At 38.7% G+C, this 15,318-nt stretch overlaps 1 protein-coding gene across 1 annotated transcript in view; it reads left to right on the top strand.

The window, feature by feature from the left end:
* The window catches only part of PSD3 (pleckstrin and Sec7 domain containing 3), a 451,252-nt gene that overhangs the window by 334,567 nt on the left and 101,367 nt on the right, over positions 1 to 15,318 (top strand). Inside the window, exon 10 of the mRNA XM_036751348.1 lies at positions 9,553 to 9,743. Coding sequence (XP_036607243.1) covers positions 9,553 to 9,743 — 191 coding nt within the window. The remainder of the gene's footprint in view (positions 1 to 9,552; positions 9,744 to 15,318) is intronic.

Here is a 15,318-nt window from a genome sequence, read left to right as displayed (position 1 = left end):
CAGATAATTCAAATAGCATCACCTCCAAAGTAAGTTTGTGGAGTTACCGTAAACTTTTACCACTTATCTTTGTGTGTTTGCCTCCTAGCTGTGTGTTGGAGACCTCGATGATACGTTCTATATATGGAAATCTCATTGGCTAATGTGGTGGCCCACAGATACCCCTGAAAACCTATGACACTTTTAGCCTGCCTATAAGCTCACTGGAGATTAAAACTCATATTTAAGATTGGTGGATAATCTCCATTACAGTGATGTTGGGGAGTACATTCCCATCCTGAGAGGGAGAGTGTTTTGTTGATTTGGGATAAAATGTCATGCAGGTTCACAAATCACACTCAGTTTTCTAGGTGCACTTGTTTCCCTAAGTACATATGAAAGCTAAATTCCTTTCTTCTCATAGAAAAGCAGCAACTAATGTAAGCCTTTTTTTTTTTTGGTAAAAAAGAGTTGGAGTCGTTTCTAGCAGAAGTCTATCATCTCTATGTTTAAAATTCTACAACTCTCTGATACTATGATTTATAAACTCTCCTGGGCGTGTACTATCAACCTCAGAGCTAATTACTGCTTTACCTAAGAGTTTCCTTAGGCTTTCAGAATGTGAACCACCAGGCATCCTGACTCTCATTAATGCCCAGCTGGAAAGCACTTAGAATGATTGTTACACCTGAAAGGGGCCTTGAAGTTCATCTAGTGCAGCCCCTTCCTCTTGTGGATGAGAAAAGTGAAGAGCCAGAGAGGGTGGTTAAGAAGCAATTTGCCTAAGCCATCCAGCTATCTGGGAGCAGAGCTGGGGAGAAAGCCTAGCCAGCTAATAGCCTTTTTTCCTACCCTATGCAATATCATATAGTCACCCATACAGACACCTCTCCAATGTCCTCCCTCCCCCCAAAAAGAAACAAACTGTCATTATCAGAGAGGGCATAAGAAAGTATGTATGTATGTGTATGTGTGTGTATATATATACACACATATATATGCATACACACATATGTAAACAAAGTGTCATTATCAAGGAGGGCTTAAGAAAAGAGTGTGTATATATACACACACCTTGGTACATTGTATAATGTTTTAGCTCTTTAATATAGCAATAAATGATTAATTTGCAGAAGTGTGGATCAGGTAATATTTCACCTATACATTCTAGAAAAATAAATAATTTGAATATGACAACTTTAATCCCTTCTCTACCTCCCACCCCTAAATTATTGCATTATAGTATTTGTGCATTTGGAGCTTAGATTTTCAAGATAAGAAAATAGACTACAATGATTCTTGAGGACAATACCCGCAAAACCTATGAGAGTGAATAGAGTTCTAGAATGAGACTTGTGTATTTTGATATCTTGTTTCCTTTGAATGTGTTGTTTTTCAAACAACCAATTTTGACACCATTCTAAAGACAATTGGTTTTCTTTCTGCATGCATGGTTGAATGTGATAGTGAAGCTCCATTATATTAATATAATAAATTCTTAGCCCCTTTTCAAGGTTCCAGAAGTAAAAGACGCTTGATGTGAATGGCACATAACTCGAGAGAAACTTAAGGTTCAAAGGGCATAAAAGGCATTGCAAAGTATAAAGGTTATCTATAGCTTTTATCATTTTTTAAATGGAGTGCAGTGTTAAGAATAGATAGGTTAGCCTGCCCAAAGAACTGTGCACCTTACACAGATGTGCCACATCAGAAGTTCACAAAAAAAATTTTTTTAAAAAAAATTTTGTAGCCTATCTTATAATTCGATGTCTCAAGAGAAGATAAGCTCCCAGGAGTTTTCTTAACTGGTGAATGGCCTATTTCTGTGTTAGTTATTTTTTCTACAATCAGGGCAGAGAACTCCACGGCATCGCCCCTATTGTCATTTTCAGAAAATCATTTATAGCATCATCTTCAGTGAATAATCTGCCAGAGTAGCTCAGAGCAAGTCACTAGAGTAATAGATGCTCAAAAGTAGCAGTGAATTTTGTTTATATAATCTGTAACTTGGTATCTTCGTTTTATATTCTGTTAACTTTTATTGATTTATCTGCCCAGGGTGGAGAGTTAATAGTTACTGCTTTCAGAGGACCCCTGTCAGGTACTAGTGATGTTTTCTAATAAAGCTAGGAGTCTAGGGGGTTTGGTCTGATTAAGTAAAGTTGCTGATCACCACACTTGGCAAGACTAAGGCTCAAAGAAAATACAAACAACTCAGACTTTTAAGTTCAAAAGAGAAAAGTGGCAGATAAAATAAAAATATTAGTGGTATTATTCTGTATGAGGTCAATTTTGCCAGTACCAAAATGGCTTCCTTTTTTTGGTGACTATAATAGATGTAATTCCCGAGGCTAGAAATTTTTATCCTTCCTCTGATTGTTTACTGAAAGGCCAGAGTCCCAATGTAATGCCTCAGTAGTATGGAGGAGACTTGAGTTCTTGAATGTTGTACTGGGAAGTATAAGCTTGGGCAGGTTCTACTAACTTAGAAAGTCTGTGAATGAGTGCCGGCAATTGACTATCTGAATTCCAGGCTCACATCACCAATGTTATCACCTGCTGGATATTGACACCTAAACATCCCAGAGATATTCCAAGCTCCTTATGTCCAAAATGAACTTATCTTCCCTCTTAAATTTCTACTTTGCCCAAGGTACCCCCATCCTTTAAGTCACTCAGGCTCACAAACTCTCACAATCTAACTTGACTTTTCCTTCTCTTTTGTATATCCAATGTATATACAGAAATATATACAATGTGTGTATTTTGTGTATCCCCTCTTCTGTATATCTGATGAACTGCTTGCTGTGTCTTGTTACTTATACTTTTGTAACAGCTCTCATATCTGTCCCCTTCTCTTCTGTCACACAGCCACCATCCTGTTTCAGGCATCCATCCCTTCTTGTCTCAAATGTTCCAAAACCCTCTTAATCGGCCCCCTTGCTTTCAGTTTTCCCCCTCTCTAATCCAGACTCAATGTAGCTACAAATTCATATCCCCAAGAAACAAATCTGACCATGTAATTTCTCTGCTCAAAAAACATCGACTCTGTTGCCTCTTAGATAAAAAAGCACAATTCTCAGCCTGATATAGTCATGTTCCAGCCATTTCGTATTACTGTTTATTCATTCTATATTCGAAGCAAATTGAACCACGAGCTATTTCTTGAACTCAACAATCCATTTCCCGTTTTTGTTCTTTATGCTGGCTGTTTCCTCCATGTCTGGAATGCTTTCCCTCCTCTCCTGCACTTCCCAGAATCCTTAGATTCCTTCAAGGCTGAACTCAGGTGTCACCTCCTACTCAAATCTTTTCACATTCCCCCCCACCCCCCCCCACCTTCCCCTCAGTGTTTTCTCTCCTAATGTTACCTTGTATTTATTTGGTTCCATGTTATATTCCACTTCTACCACCAGCCCCACTTTGGTATAATGTAATCTCAAGGGCAAATACTGTGTTTCATTTTGTGTCTATCTCCAGTGTCAGGCACAAACATTTGTTGAACCATGCATGGTGGCACCTGCAAGCCTGTAACCACTGCTGCTGGGGTGACTGAGACTGGCTAACCTCAAGCATGGGAGTTCTGAGCTGCAGTAAGCAAAGCTGATCAGGTGTCCACATAAAGTCTAGCATCAGGATGGTGACTGCCTGAAGGTGGTGGTTCACCACATGGCCTAAAGAAGAACAAACCAGCTCAGTTTGGAAATGGAGCAGGTCAAAGCTCCCATGCTGATTATTAGTGGGACTGGCCCGTGAATAACCTACATTTCTAGCCTGATGAGGTAGGGATACCCGGTTTTTAAAAATAAATAGATTGGGGGCCAGGGGAAGAGAAAGGGAAGGGAATAAGCATTTATTAAGTGCCTACTGTGTACCAGGCACTTTACAAATATTTGTCTCATCTGATCCTCACAATAGCTCAGCAAGGTAAGTGCTATTATATCCTTGTTTTACAGTTAAGGAAACTGAGGCAGATTAAGTGATCTGCTTAGGGTTACACAGCTAGTAAGTATGTGAGTCTGCATTTGAACTCGGGTTTCCCTGACTCCAGGCCCAGTGCTCTGCTACCTAGCTATCTAATGAACGGATGGATAGATAGATGAATGAATGAATGAATGAGTGAATGGATGGATGGATAGACACATACATGCATACATTTATATATGTATGTGATTTCTGGAATTGAATTGCTTCCAAGGAGCAGACTGGTTAAATGTGGAGACTCATCACTAGCATTAGTCTGTAAGTAAAAAGAAATTCGATCTTGAATTCTTTTATGCGATCCATGAAACATGTACAAATAAAAATACAAAATAGTTCTCAGTTCTAGGTTTGCCATTTTTTTAGTTTTAAAAAATGTGTTTTATTATGAATTTGATAAGCATCAACAGACATGAACATTTCAATATACAAAGAACACCAAAGTTGTAGGCCTGGGTGATTAAGAAGAGAGTACTTTCTTCAACAGTATTTGGGAAATTCTTAAGAGAGAAGGTTTTCAGGGGAACGATGAAGAGTTCTATTTTGGACATAATGAATTTGAGATGCCTACAAGGGTTCAACTTTGGGATGACCAAAATTGAGTTGGTGATACAGAACTGTAGCTCCGAAGAGAGAGACTAGGGCCAAATATACACATTTAAGAATCATCTGTGTAGTGATAATAATTGAACTCATGAGAGCTGATGAAATCAAGATATAGTATAGAGCCAAAAGAGAAGAGGGCCCAGGGGCAGAATCCTGGGGAATACCCACAGCAAGTGGGTATACCATAGATGAAGAGCTAGCAAGCAAAGGCGCAAATAGTCATATAGATAGGAGATATCTTAAAATGTCATTGCAAAACAATTCACAGTTCTCAGCCTAGCTCCACTACTTTATATGATCTAACATAAGTTATTGACCTTCTCTGAGCTTCAGTTTTTAAATCTGTAAAATGGGGATAATGTCTGCCCTGACTGGAGAGGCACCATGCTCTTTCTAGTGGCTATGGGGTTAGCCTTGGACTCAGGAAGTCCGGGAATCAAGACCTATCCTGGACACAGACTTGCTGTGTAAAATTGGGAGACTCCCTTAATCTCTCAGAGTTCTTAACAGCTCTCTCAATGGGTTGCTGATCTGTTCCAGTAAAGGTAGTTTCCACAATATGGATATCCCCAAGATTCTCAACCCAATAATGAAATCTTAGGTCAGGACTGAAAAACAAAACAGCAACGCCCAGATCATCTATCTGTTCTGAGTCCTTTATGGGGTTATTTAACAATAAAAATGTTTATGGTAACAAATGTTATATCTAAGTGGGCTTTTATCATTTATCCATGGGGGAAAATATTGAAAATCTGAAAACACTTTGCATTTACAAACACTTATTATTAAGCTCACTTAATTAGTCCCATTTTAACTGATAGAGATTTTCCATTACTTTATATTGCTAGTACAAATTCATAATGAAATGGCACAAGTCAGAGTGGATGGACTGGTTCTGTGTAAGAGAGTAAACTATTTACCTTTTATTCATTTTATATATATGCATTTGGAAATGTGTGTCTAGTTTCTCTATTTGATAACTAAAGTTATTTTGCATAGTAAATACTAAGCATCAAATCATCATCTTGCTCTTGCAAAAAAATTTTTTTTTACTTTGCTTACCATTATCCTTTTAGGAAGATAGCTAGTGTCATTTTTCAGTCAGTCAGATATATAATTGTCATCTTATAGTTTTCCTTATTGCTGAAGTTATCATGCCAAAAAATGATAATCAAGCTGTTAGAAAAGATAGAACTAGACTGACTATTCAGGATCTTAAAATAGCCATACCATGTAAGAACAGTCACAACTCCTTTTCTGGTTTTACATTTTCCAAATCTCTCCAACCTGCTAAGCCTGCTACATTACCTTGCCTAGGACACTTCCCCCATTTTGTTTTTTAATTTAGTAGCATTGATTTTTTTTTTCAATTAACTATCTTTTCCTCTCCTTCCTGCTTACTTAAACCTCAACTGAATGAGAAAGATAAAGAGGAAACCTTCATAACAAATTTGCATGTTGCAAAGCAGATTTCCTCATCTGTCTTATCCAAAAATAGATGTCTGATTTTGCATTTTGAGTCCATCACCTCTCTGTCAGGAGGTGGGTAGCAAGCTTCAACTTGGAATCATACTACCCACCTAGAATCGTGGTCTATCATTGCATTTATTGGAGTTTCAAAGACTCTCTTAAGTTGTTTTTCAAGCCATTATTAACTGGATGAGACTTTGATTGAATCCAAATAAGTACGCTTATCTCTTAGCTAAGTTGAAATTGCTTTAAACATTTTGTTGAAGGGGAAAAAAATCAAAGACTTAGTGTCGGAGTTAGACAACCTTTTAAAGACTAATTAGGAATTTCATTAGAATCATAAAATCTAAAGCTGGGAGGAAACTTAGAAGTCCATGGTTGAATTTTGCTAGTAACCTATAGGAAAAATCCTGTTTTAAAAGTAAATGATCCTGTTGAAAAGTTTTTGCACAAACAAAGCCAATGCAACCAAGATTAGGAGGGAAGCAGAAAACTGGGAAAGAATTTTTGCAACTAGTGTCTCTGACAAAGGGCTCATTTCTAAAATATATAGAGAACTGAGTCAAATTTATAGGAATAAAAGCCATTTCCCAATTGAGAAATGGTCAAGCAGTTTTCAGAGGAAGAAGTCAAAGCTATCTATAATCATATGAAAAAATGCTCCAAATCACTATTGATTAGAGAGATGCAAATCAGAATAACTCTGAGGTACTTTACATTCACACCTACCAGATTGGCTAACATGACAAAACAAGAAAGTGATAAATGCTGGAGAAGATATGGGAAAGTTGGAACACTGATTCATTGTTGGTGGAGCTGTGAGCTGATCCAACCGTTCTAGAGAGCAATTTGGAACTATGTCCAAAGGGCTATAAAACTATGCATACCCTTTGATCCAGCAATATTGCTTCTAGGGCTATATCCCAAAGAGATCATAAAAATGGGGAAAAGTCCCACATGTACAAAAAGATTTATAGCAGCTCTTTTTGTAGTGGCCAAGAACTGGAAATCAAGGGAATGCCCATCGATTGGGAAATGGCTGAACAAGTTGTGCTGTATGAATGTAATGGAACACTATTGTGCTATAAGAAATGATGAGCAGGCAGACTTCGGGAAAACCTGGAAAGACATATATGAACTGATGCTGAGTGAAGTGAGCAGAGCCAGGAGAACATTGTACACAGTAATAGCCACACTGTGCGAGGACTGATTTTGATAGACTTAGCCCTTCTCAGCAATTCAAGAACCTAAAACTTTTCCAAAGGACTCATGATAGAAAATGCCATCCACATCCAGAGAGAGAATCATGGAGTCAGAATGCAGAGTGAAGCAGAATGTTTTCCCTTTTGTTTTGTTTTCTTTCTCAAATCTTCTATGCAACATGAGGGAGGGTAGGAAAATTTAAAACTTATGGAAATGAATGTTGAAAACTGAAAATAAATAAATTAAATATTAAAAAAAGTAAATGATTCTAAATAAGCACTGTAGAATAGCAAGGTATTCTTATATTGCATTTGACTTTTATATAGACAACAAATAAAATCCCACCAATCCTCTCACAATTTTACTTCATCCAATGCAAGTTTCACTCATGTATTTGCTTATCAAAAGCATACAGTCTAGTTGCAAAGATAAAATACACATGAGAGATTAGAGTTAGAAATGTCAGAAAGAAAACACATTAATACTGTATTCTGTTTTTTAGACATAAGTCTGCTAGAAGCCATTTGATTTAATTCAGTTTTATTCTTTTCTCTAAGCATTTCTCTCCTGGAGAGAGAGATGTCCAAACTGGCATAGTTCTTCCATGCCCAACAACATTTTCTATCTACCCCAAGATTATTCGAGGTAATATTTATAAGAATCTTTGCCAATGAAAAGATCACATAGTACATTAAAATACAGTTTGGGGTTAGCATTCCAGAATAGTCACTACTCAGGGGCAGCTAGGTGGTGCAGTGAGTAGAGCACCAGCCCTGGAGTCAAGAGGACCCAAGTTCAAATCTGGCCTCAGACACTTGACACACTTACTAGCTGTGTGACCTTGGGCAAGTCACTTGACCCCAATTGCCCTGCCTTCCCCCCCTCCAAAAAAAAAAAAAAAACAAGAGGGTATAGGGAAAACAGAATAATTGGAAAGTGATTTTGATGTCAGAAGAGGAGGAAGCATCAATAAAAATATTTGAAAAAAAAAGGGGCAGCTAGGTGGCACAGTGAGTAGAGCACCAGCCCTGGAGTCAGGAGGATCTGAGTTCAAATTCAGCCTCAGACACTTGACACATGTACTAGCTGTGTGACCTTGGGCAAGTCACTTAGCCCCAATTGCCCTGCCCGCTCCCCCCCCCCCCAAAGAAACAAACAAAATAGTCACTACTCATTTCCTTCCTCAACCACTCCCTTTTCGAGGATTGAAAGGATATCTTAGTTATCTCTTCATTTCCTTTTTTTTCTTGTTGAATCTTGGTAGACTAGAAAGGCTTTGTGTCCTCTGTTCTAATTCTACTTTGAAGTCCTGTGTTCTAATTCTACTTCTCATGCTTACTAAGGAAGAGAGTGATCTTGGGCAACTCAATTAACTACCTTAGATCTCAGTTTCTTCTTCTGTAAAATGGGGTATGGGGGGCATTGGGCTGAATGTCCTCATTGGTCACTGGAGGTCAGCTCTAGATCTATATCCTAACTCCTACTCATCATTTCAAATGCCTTCACCTCCATGGACTATCTCCCTCCCATCGATAATGTTCTTTACCTCCAGACCTCACGTATCACGTCTTTTTCACAGAATCTAAAGGCTAGTAGATGAGATGAGTGTTGTGTGGTTGGTAGAATAGCTGCCCTAACAGTTCCAGCGCGCAGATGCAGTATTGCCTCTGACATACAAAGCCCGTGTGACCCTAGAAACTCACTTATGCTGTCATGGCCCCAGGCAGCCCTCCAGATGTATAAAGTTGCCTAATCTTTGCTGATCTGCATTTCGCTGGAGGAAATTTCCCTCTACCAACTAAATCACGGGTCTGGGCCAAAAAAAACCCAAAACCCACCTCTCTGACCAACCAAATAAAAAGGACGTACAAACAACCTAGAAAGAAAGTTAGAGGCCCCTAGTTCAATGAGTATTGGTGTCATATCTGATCCCTGCTAAACTGTCAGGTCCTGCAGGTTAGTGATCATGTCTTACTGAAGCTTCGTATCTCCTCAGTTTTATATCTCTTCCACAGTCCAGTTGGCATGTAGAATGGTGACGCGGATGCTATTATTCTTGGTGTATCTCCTCAAACAGATTCTGTTGTTGGGGGCAGTCCTAATTTTTGAAGAATTTGCTTAAAACCTACCTTCCTGTAACTTCTATCCATTGGTCCTCGTTCCGTCTCCTAGGTCTCCTTGGTTCTCCTTGACCTCAGAACAATTAGAAAACAAATTACATGTTAAATGTCATCATTTTCTAAAGCTGTAATAGACCCTGTATGCTTTTAACCAGATCTTTGTGTTCTTCCTCCCCATTTTTTTCTTAAATAGAGATGATGAAGAGAAAAAAAAATCTTCAGAAGGAACTGATGAGAAGGCTAATGGAACCCATCCAAAGACCATCAGTCGCATTGGTAGCACCACTAATCCTTTCTTGGACATTCCTCATGATCCGAATGCTGCTGTTTATAAAACTGGATTTCTGGCTCGAAAAATCCATGCAGATATGGATGGAAAGAAGAGTAAGCAATTTTGTTTATTTTTATTTTCACATTATCCATCTATCAGTTTCCATACTCAGGATTTGAAATGAATTAGACCTTTGCATTTTATTCCACTTGAGGTAATAGAAGTCATGCATAGCCTATCAGATTGTAAGCTCTATATTGTAAGGGCATGAACTGTTTGTGTCTTTGTATCCCCCTCAGGACTTGGTACAGTTCTTTACACATGATAGACACTTACTAAAGGCTTATTGGGTTGAATTCATTTTAGTTTAATCAAATAAAGGTAAGTGATTTTCTTTTATTGTCAAGTGGAGAAAATGTTTTCAAAGGTGTATAAAAGTGTATTTTCTATTGGAATGCCTGCTCTTCTCCAAATATCATCGCGGAATGTTTTTAAAAAATAATTTTAATTCATTTTATTATTTACATAAATATATTATTTATAAATTATTTTAATAAAATTTATTAAATATGTGTTTTATTTTTTATTTTTTACATCGCCCATGTTCATAATGATGTTACAGTGTGATACAGTATAAAAAACTTGCAAGTAAGTGGATCACTTCCAGGTTCTCTTTGCCTTGCTGAGAAATATTTTAGATTAAGAAATAAGAGGCCAGTAGTTTAGAGATTATTCAGAAGTCCCATCATATATCGTCTTTCCCTGTATTCTTCTCCCTTTGTCCTCCCAGATAACCATTTCTCCTATCAAAGGATTTTAGCATCATAGACTGTTAAGAGCTCGAAGGGATGTCAGAGATGATCTAATTTTAAGCTTTCATTTCACAGCTAAGAAAAATGCGGCTTGACACCTGCTTAATGATAGTTCTGGCCCTAGAACCAAAGACTGTTGCTCTCTGTTCTTGGGTTCTTTGCACTACACCACATTTTGCACTTTAAAAATGGTGGGAATAATGGCAAAGAAAGACAATTGCATTTTTAGTTTATGAAACTTTAGACTCCATGGATTTGTCATTGATTGCCAGTTATTCATATTAATTTCTTGATGCAGTATTTGTTACATAGCACAAATTCTTAACTGCTGTCCAGTGCCCAGTGGCTCCTGAGCCTTGAAGGAAGCTGGGGATTTTATTACTTCTTAGGAAACCTGGCTGTAATGATCTCCCGAACACTTCTGCAATTAGGCAGTGGAGATTTATTTACATTCTCTGGGCTCAGTGTTATTGATTTGTTTGGTGAAAAGCTGTTCTGTTTCATATACATGTGTAAACATGGCCAGATGTTGTTCTGTTGACAGGTACTGCAGAAGGATGTGATTGGTAAATGAGTATTCAGGTCAGAGCTCTATGGAGAGATTATTTTCTCATACCACACTGATTAACTTGTCTCTAAGGGACCACTTTGGCTTTCTTAAGATTTGGTATCTTTAATTTTGTTTCTCCTGAAGTCAGAGGACTCAGTTGTCAGGTTGTAGTTGTGATTTTTTGAAAACATTTAAGAACTGTGAATTCTAAAAACATTATTTTTTTTTTTAAGATTTGCTCAGCTTAAAAATTTTAACACCCTGAGGCAAATCATGATTAAAGAAACAGGTCAGATCTCTCATAGAGTAGCAGTATTTAACAGGCCCATTAAATTTGACATTTTGGCAATGTTTAGAAAAGTTAAATCAGGAATGCAAATGTATTTTCTGGATTGTGTCAAATTAAAACAACCACCACCACCACTCTTAAGTCAACTGCTTTGAAATGAGGAGCAGCAGTGTGCATGGTGGCCCATACCCTTGCTGCTAAGGAGGCTAAGGCTTTTAGATTCACTGAGTTGTGGAGTTCAAAGCTGCATTAGGGCTAAATCTGACACCAGTATGGTGAGCCTCCTGGAGCAGAGGGTTCCCCAAATAGGGGTGAACCTTCCCAAATTGGAAAAATTCTGTAGGTTAAAGTTTCTGTGCCTATTAGTATTAATATTCCAGCCCATGAGTGGGTCACTACACTTCCAGCCTAGGTGAGATAGAAAGAACTAGTCTTTCAAAAAATAAAAAAGGAAACAAGATGAGGAGAAACATAGTGTAGTAGAAAGAATATTGAATCTGCAATCATATGATCTGGGTTCAAAATCTGGCTCTGCTATTTAATAAGTGTGTGATCTTGAGCAGATCACTTAAACTCAGTTTCTCAGTTTCCGTATGACCTTTAAGGACCCTTCCAACTCTGTATCTATGACTTTATTATCCTGTGACTAAAGCATCTGTAGAATTCTGGTAAATGGCCTAAAGAAACATACCCTCAAAATGTCATTAAGAAATATGTATGAATGGTTGAGCTACAAGATGGAAATTGTATACTTCCTAGCTAAAACTTCTGCATGTAATAAGTTTATTGGGTGGGGACTGAAGAATAAGTGTAATATGCTCGGTGGTTCAGCGCATAGAGAACTGGGCTGGCAATCAGGAAGCCTCACCTTTTTGAGTTCAAATCCAGCCTCAGACACTAGCTGTGTGACCCTGGGCAAGTCGCTTAACCCCGTTTGCCTCAGTTTCCTTGTCTGTAAAATGAGTTGGAGAAGGAAATGGCAAAGCATTATCTATGCCAAGAAAACCCAAAATAGGGCTACAAAGAGTCGGATGCAACTGAAAAAAGAATGAACAACAGTTATCATAACATGAGATCAAGTATGACGGTGACTTGAAAACTTTAAAGTGCTCTTTTTTTTGGTTTAAACCTGAGATTTCATCAGTGTGTGGAAATTTCATTCACAGGTGCAGTTGAGCAACTTGTCTATAATGGTGTTTGAGAGGTGGTGGTAGCATTGAGAGATTAAGTAGTTTACCAGTGGGAACACCAGTCAGAAGCAGGATTTGAACTGAGGGCTTCCTGGCTCCAAAGCCAGTTCTCTGTTTACTATCATGCAGCCTTCTCTGTGTAAAGCACTTCATGAAACTTAATGCATCATATTTTTTTAAAAGTAAAAGTCTTTCTCAGGCTCAGGTCCCCGTACCGCTTAGGACTGTATGTGGTCTCTGATTGAAGATAATTGACATGTGTGTAGACAGTGCAGGAGGCAGTTGAAGACTCTTAGTGACTATCTTTAATGTTCTGTGATCTGTACATTGGGTCAGTCCTCTGTGAAGAACTTGGACATGGATGAAAATCAGAATGGATTGTGCAGAGCTTTCGGTCGAGGTCATATGAGGGTAGATTGAAACTTGAAGGACTGGCCTGCAGAAGCAGGAAACTGAGGGAACTCATATAGCTGTCTGCAGGTATTTGAAGGGCTGTTATGTGAAAGGGATTAGGTTTACTCTGCTTGGCCTCAGAGAACAGAACCAGGAGCAACCTGTAAGAAGTTGCAAAGAGGCAAAAATTAGTCCTGATGTCAGGAAAAACTCCCTCAGAGAGGTGGTGGACTTGGGGTGTAGCATGAGACATACATTTTTTGACGCAGCCAGTGTTTGACTTTGTTTGCTATTTGTTACAACGGTTTTTCTTTTCTTTTCCTTGGGGGACATGAGAGACAGAAGGAAGCTCAGGAAAGGTCCCTTACTCTCTACCCTTCAAAAAAGAGAAGAGAAAAGAAGACAGACCAGGAAGAATAATGATAGCTAGCAATCTATATAGCACTTTAACATTTGCAAAGCACTTTGCTTCTTATTTTGTTTGATCTCACAACAACACTGAGAATTATGCCGCTATTACCCTCAATGTACAAATGAGGAAACGGAGGATGAGAGGGGTTAAGTGCTTTACCCAGAGTCATAGCCAGTAAGTCTTTGAGGGAGGATTCGAACTGAGATCTTAAGGCCAACACTTTCTCCACTGCACCCCGTAGAGGCCAGTGTAATGGAACTGGCTGCTGTAAGAGGTGATGGCTTTCTCCTTCCTCATATGAAGATTGCGACCCTTCTGCAACTCAGACAGTTGCTGTGGCCATGAAAATCAATCATCCTGCCTCCAGGCAATCAATCAGTATTTATTAAGCACCTCCTAAGGACCAACCACTGTTTTAAGTGCTGGAAATTCAAAAAGAGGCATAAGACAGGCCTGGTCCTCAAGTCTCCTGAGGGAGACAATATGCAAAGAAACATATACAAAGTAAGCCTGTATAGGATAAATACGTCCCACCTATTTACTGAGTCTCTTTGAACATAGTTGGTTCTCAGGTGGTCCTAAGAAAATGAATGAGTGGTCTGTAGTTGTTTTGTTGTTTAGTCATTTTCCATCCTGTCAAACTCTTCATGACCTCATTCTGGGTTTTCTTAGCAAAGACACGAAATGGTTTGCCATTTCTTTTTCCAGCTCATTTTACAGGTGAGGAAACTGAGACAAACAGGGCTAAGTGACTTGCCCAGGGTCATACAGCTTAGTAAGTGTCTGAGGTCAGATTTGAACTCATGAAGATGAGGCTTCCTGACTCCAGGCCCAGCACTTTATCCATTATACCTCCTGACTGCCCTATGTATAGTCTATTACTGGACCCATATTCCTGCAGACCATCTCTAATCATAACTAGATGAGGATGAAAACTTTCTTATTTGAACTTATAGAAGTCATGCAGTCTTTTAAAATAATAAAACTTTAATAATAATTAAATTACAGATTCTTTATTTGGCAAACTGTATTATATAACTACCATGTGCTATTTCTCAGTATCATTTATTAAATCTCATGGCATAATGTGGGTAGAGTGTGGGACATGGGTTCAGATCCCAGTTCTGACATTTAGTAACTGCTCCCCATGCCCTCACTCCTCTGCCCCCTAGCTTCTCTAGCTTCCTTCGAGTCTGAGTTTCAATTCCCCTTTAGCCTTTCCCACCCCTCTTCAATCTTAGTTTCTTCCCTCTATTACTGTCCCCCACTTTTACCTTTGTGTATCTTGTGTGTACATAGGTGTTGGCATGTTGTTTCTCCCCCCCCCCACCCCCTTAGACTGTAAGCTTCTTGAGAGCCTGTTTTTTGCCTTTCTTTGTACCCCTAGCTCTTAGCACAGTGCCTGCCTGGCACATGGGAGCCACGTGATAAATGCTGGTTGACTGGTCAACTGACTGGCGTTATAATCCTGGGCAAGTCACCTTCTACTTAAGCAATACCCTGGGACTTATTTAATAAACCAGAAATGGTCCGGATATGTAATGTCAGTGTGAGTTTCCACACCAGTTTGCAATGCTGATGAAATACTACCTCTTTATTCTTCTGTTCCTCTTACTTATTAAATGCTTACTGAATACCAAACAGTGTATTAATAGGGAAGTACACTATTAGAGAAGACCCTTGCTCTCAAAAAGCTTCCGTTCCTAGGTAGAAAACAGTATGTTGAGAACAAAATAGAAATTTGAAACCTATAGAAAAAAATTAATGGCAATGCTGAATATTAAAATTTGAAGGGGGGAAGAGGAGTCTATAATAGCCCAACTACGTGTTCTTTCTCATGTAAAACCATAGAGATGAACAGCCAGCATCCATAAGCCTTTATGAAACACCCTATGGTTAGTTGCTTGGCAAGTGTCTTTCTGACCTAGCTGTTATCGTTGCCTGGGTTACCTATTTTATATTCCTGTAGCAACAGGGCAGATGAATAAGCTGAAAATCTGTCTGCTGATCAACTCTTCATTCCTCTTCATTCATCTGCTTTT

Source organism: Trichosurus vulpecula, chromosome 3 (genome assembly GCF_011100635.1).
Source record: "Trichosurus vulpecula isolate mTriVul1 chromosome 3, mTriVul1.pri, whole genome shotgun sequence".
Taxonomy (NCBI): Eukaryota; Metazoa; Chordata; class Mammalia; order Diprotodontia; family Phalangeridae; genus Trichosurus; species Trichosurus vulpecula.
The sequence above is the reverse complement of the archived record's forward strand: the minus strand, read 5'-3'. Positions and strand labels throughout refer to the sequence as shown.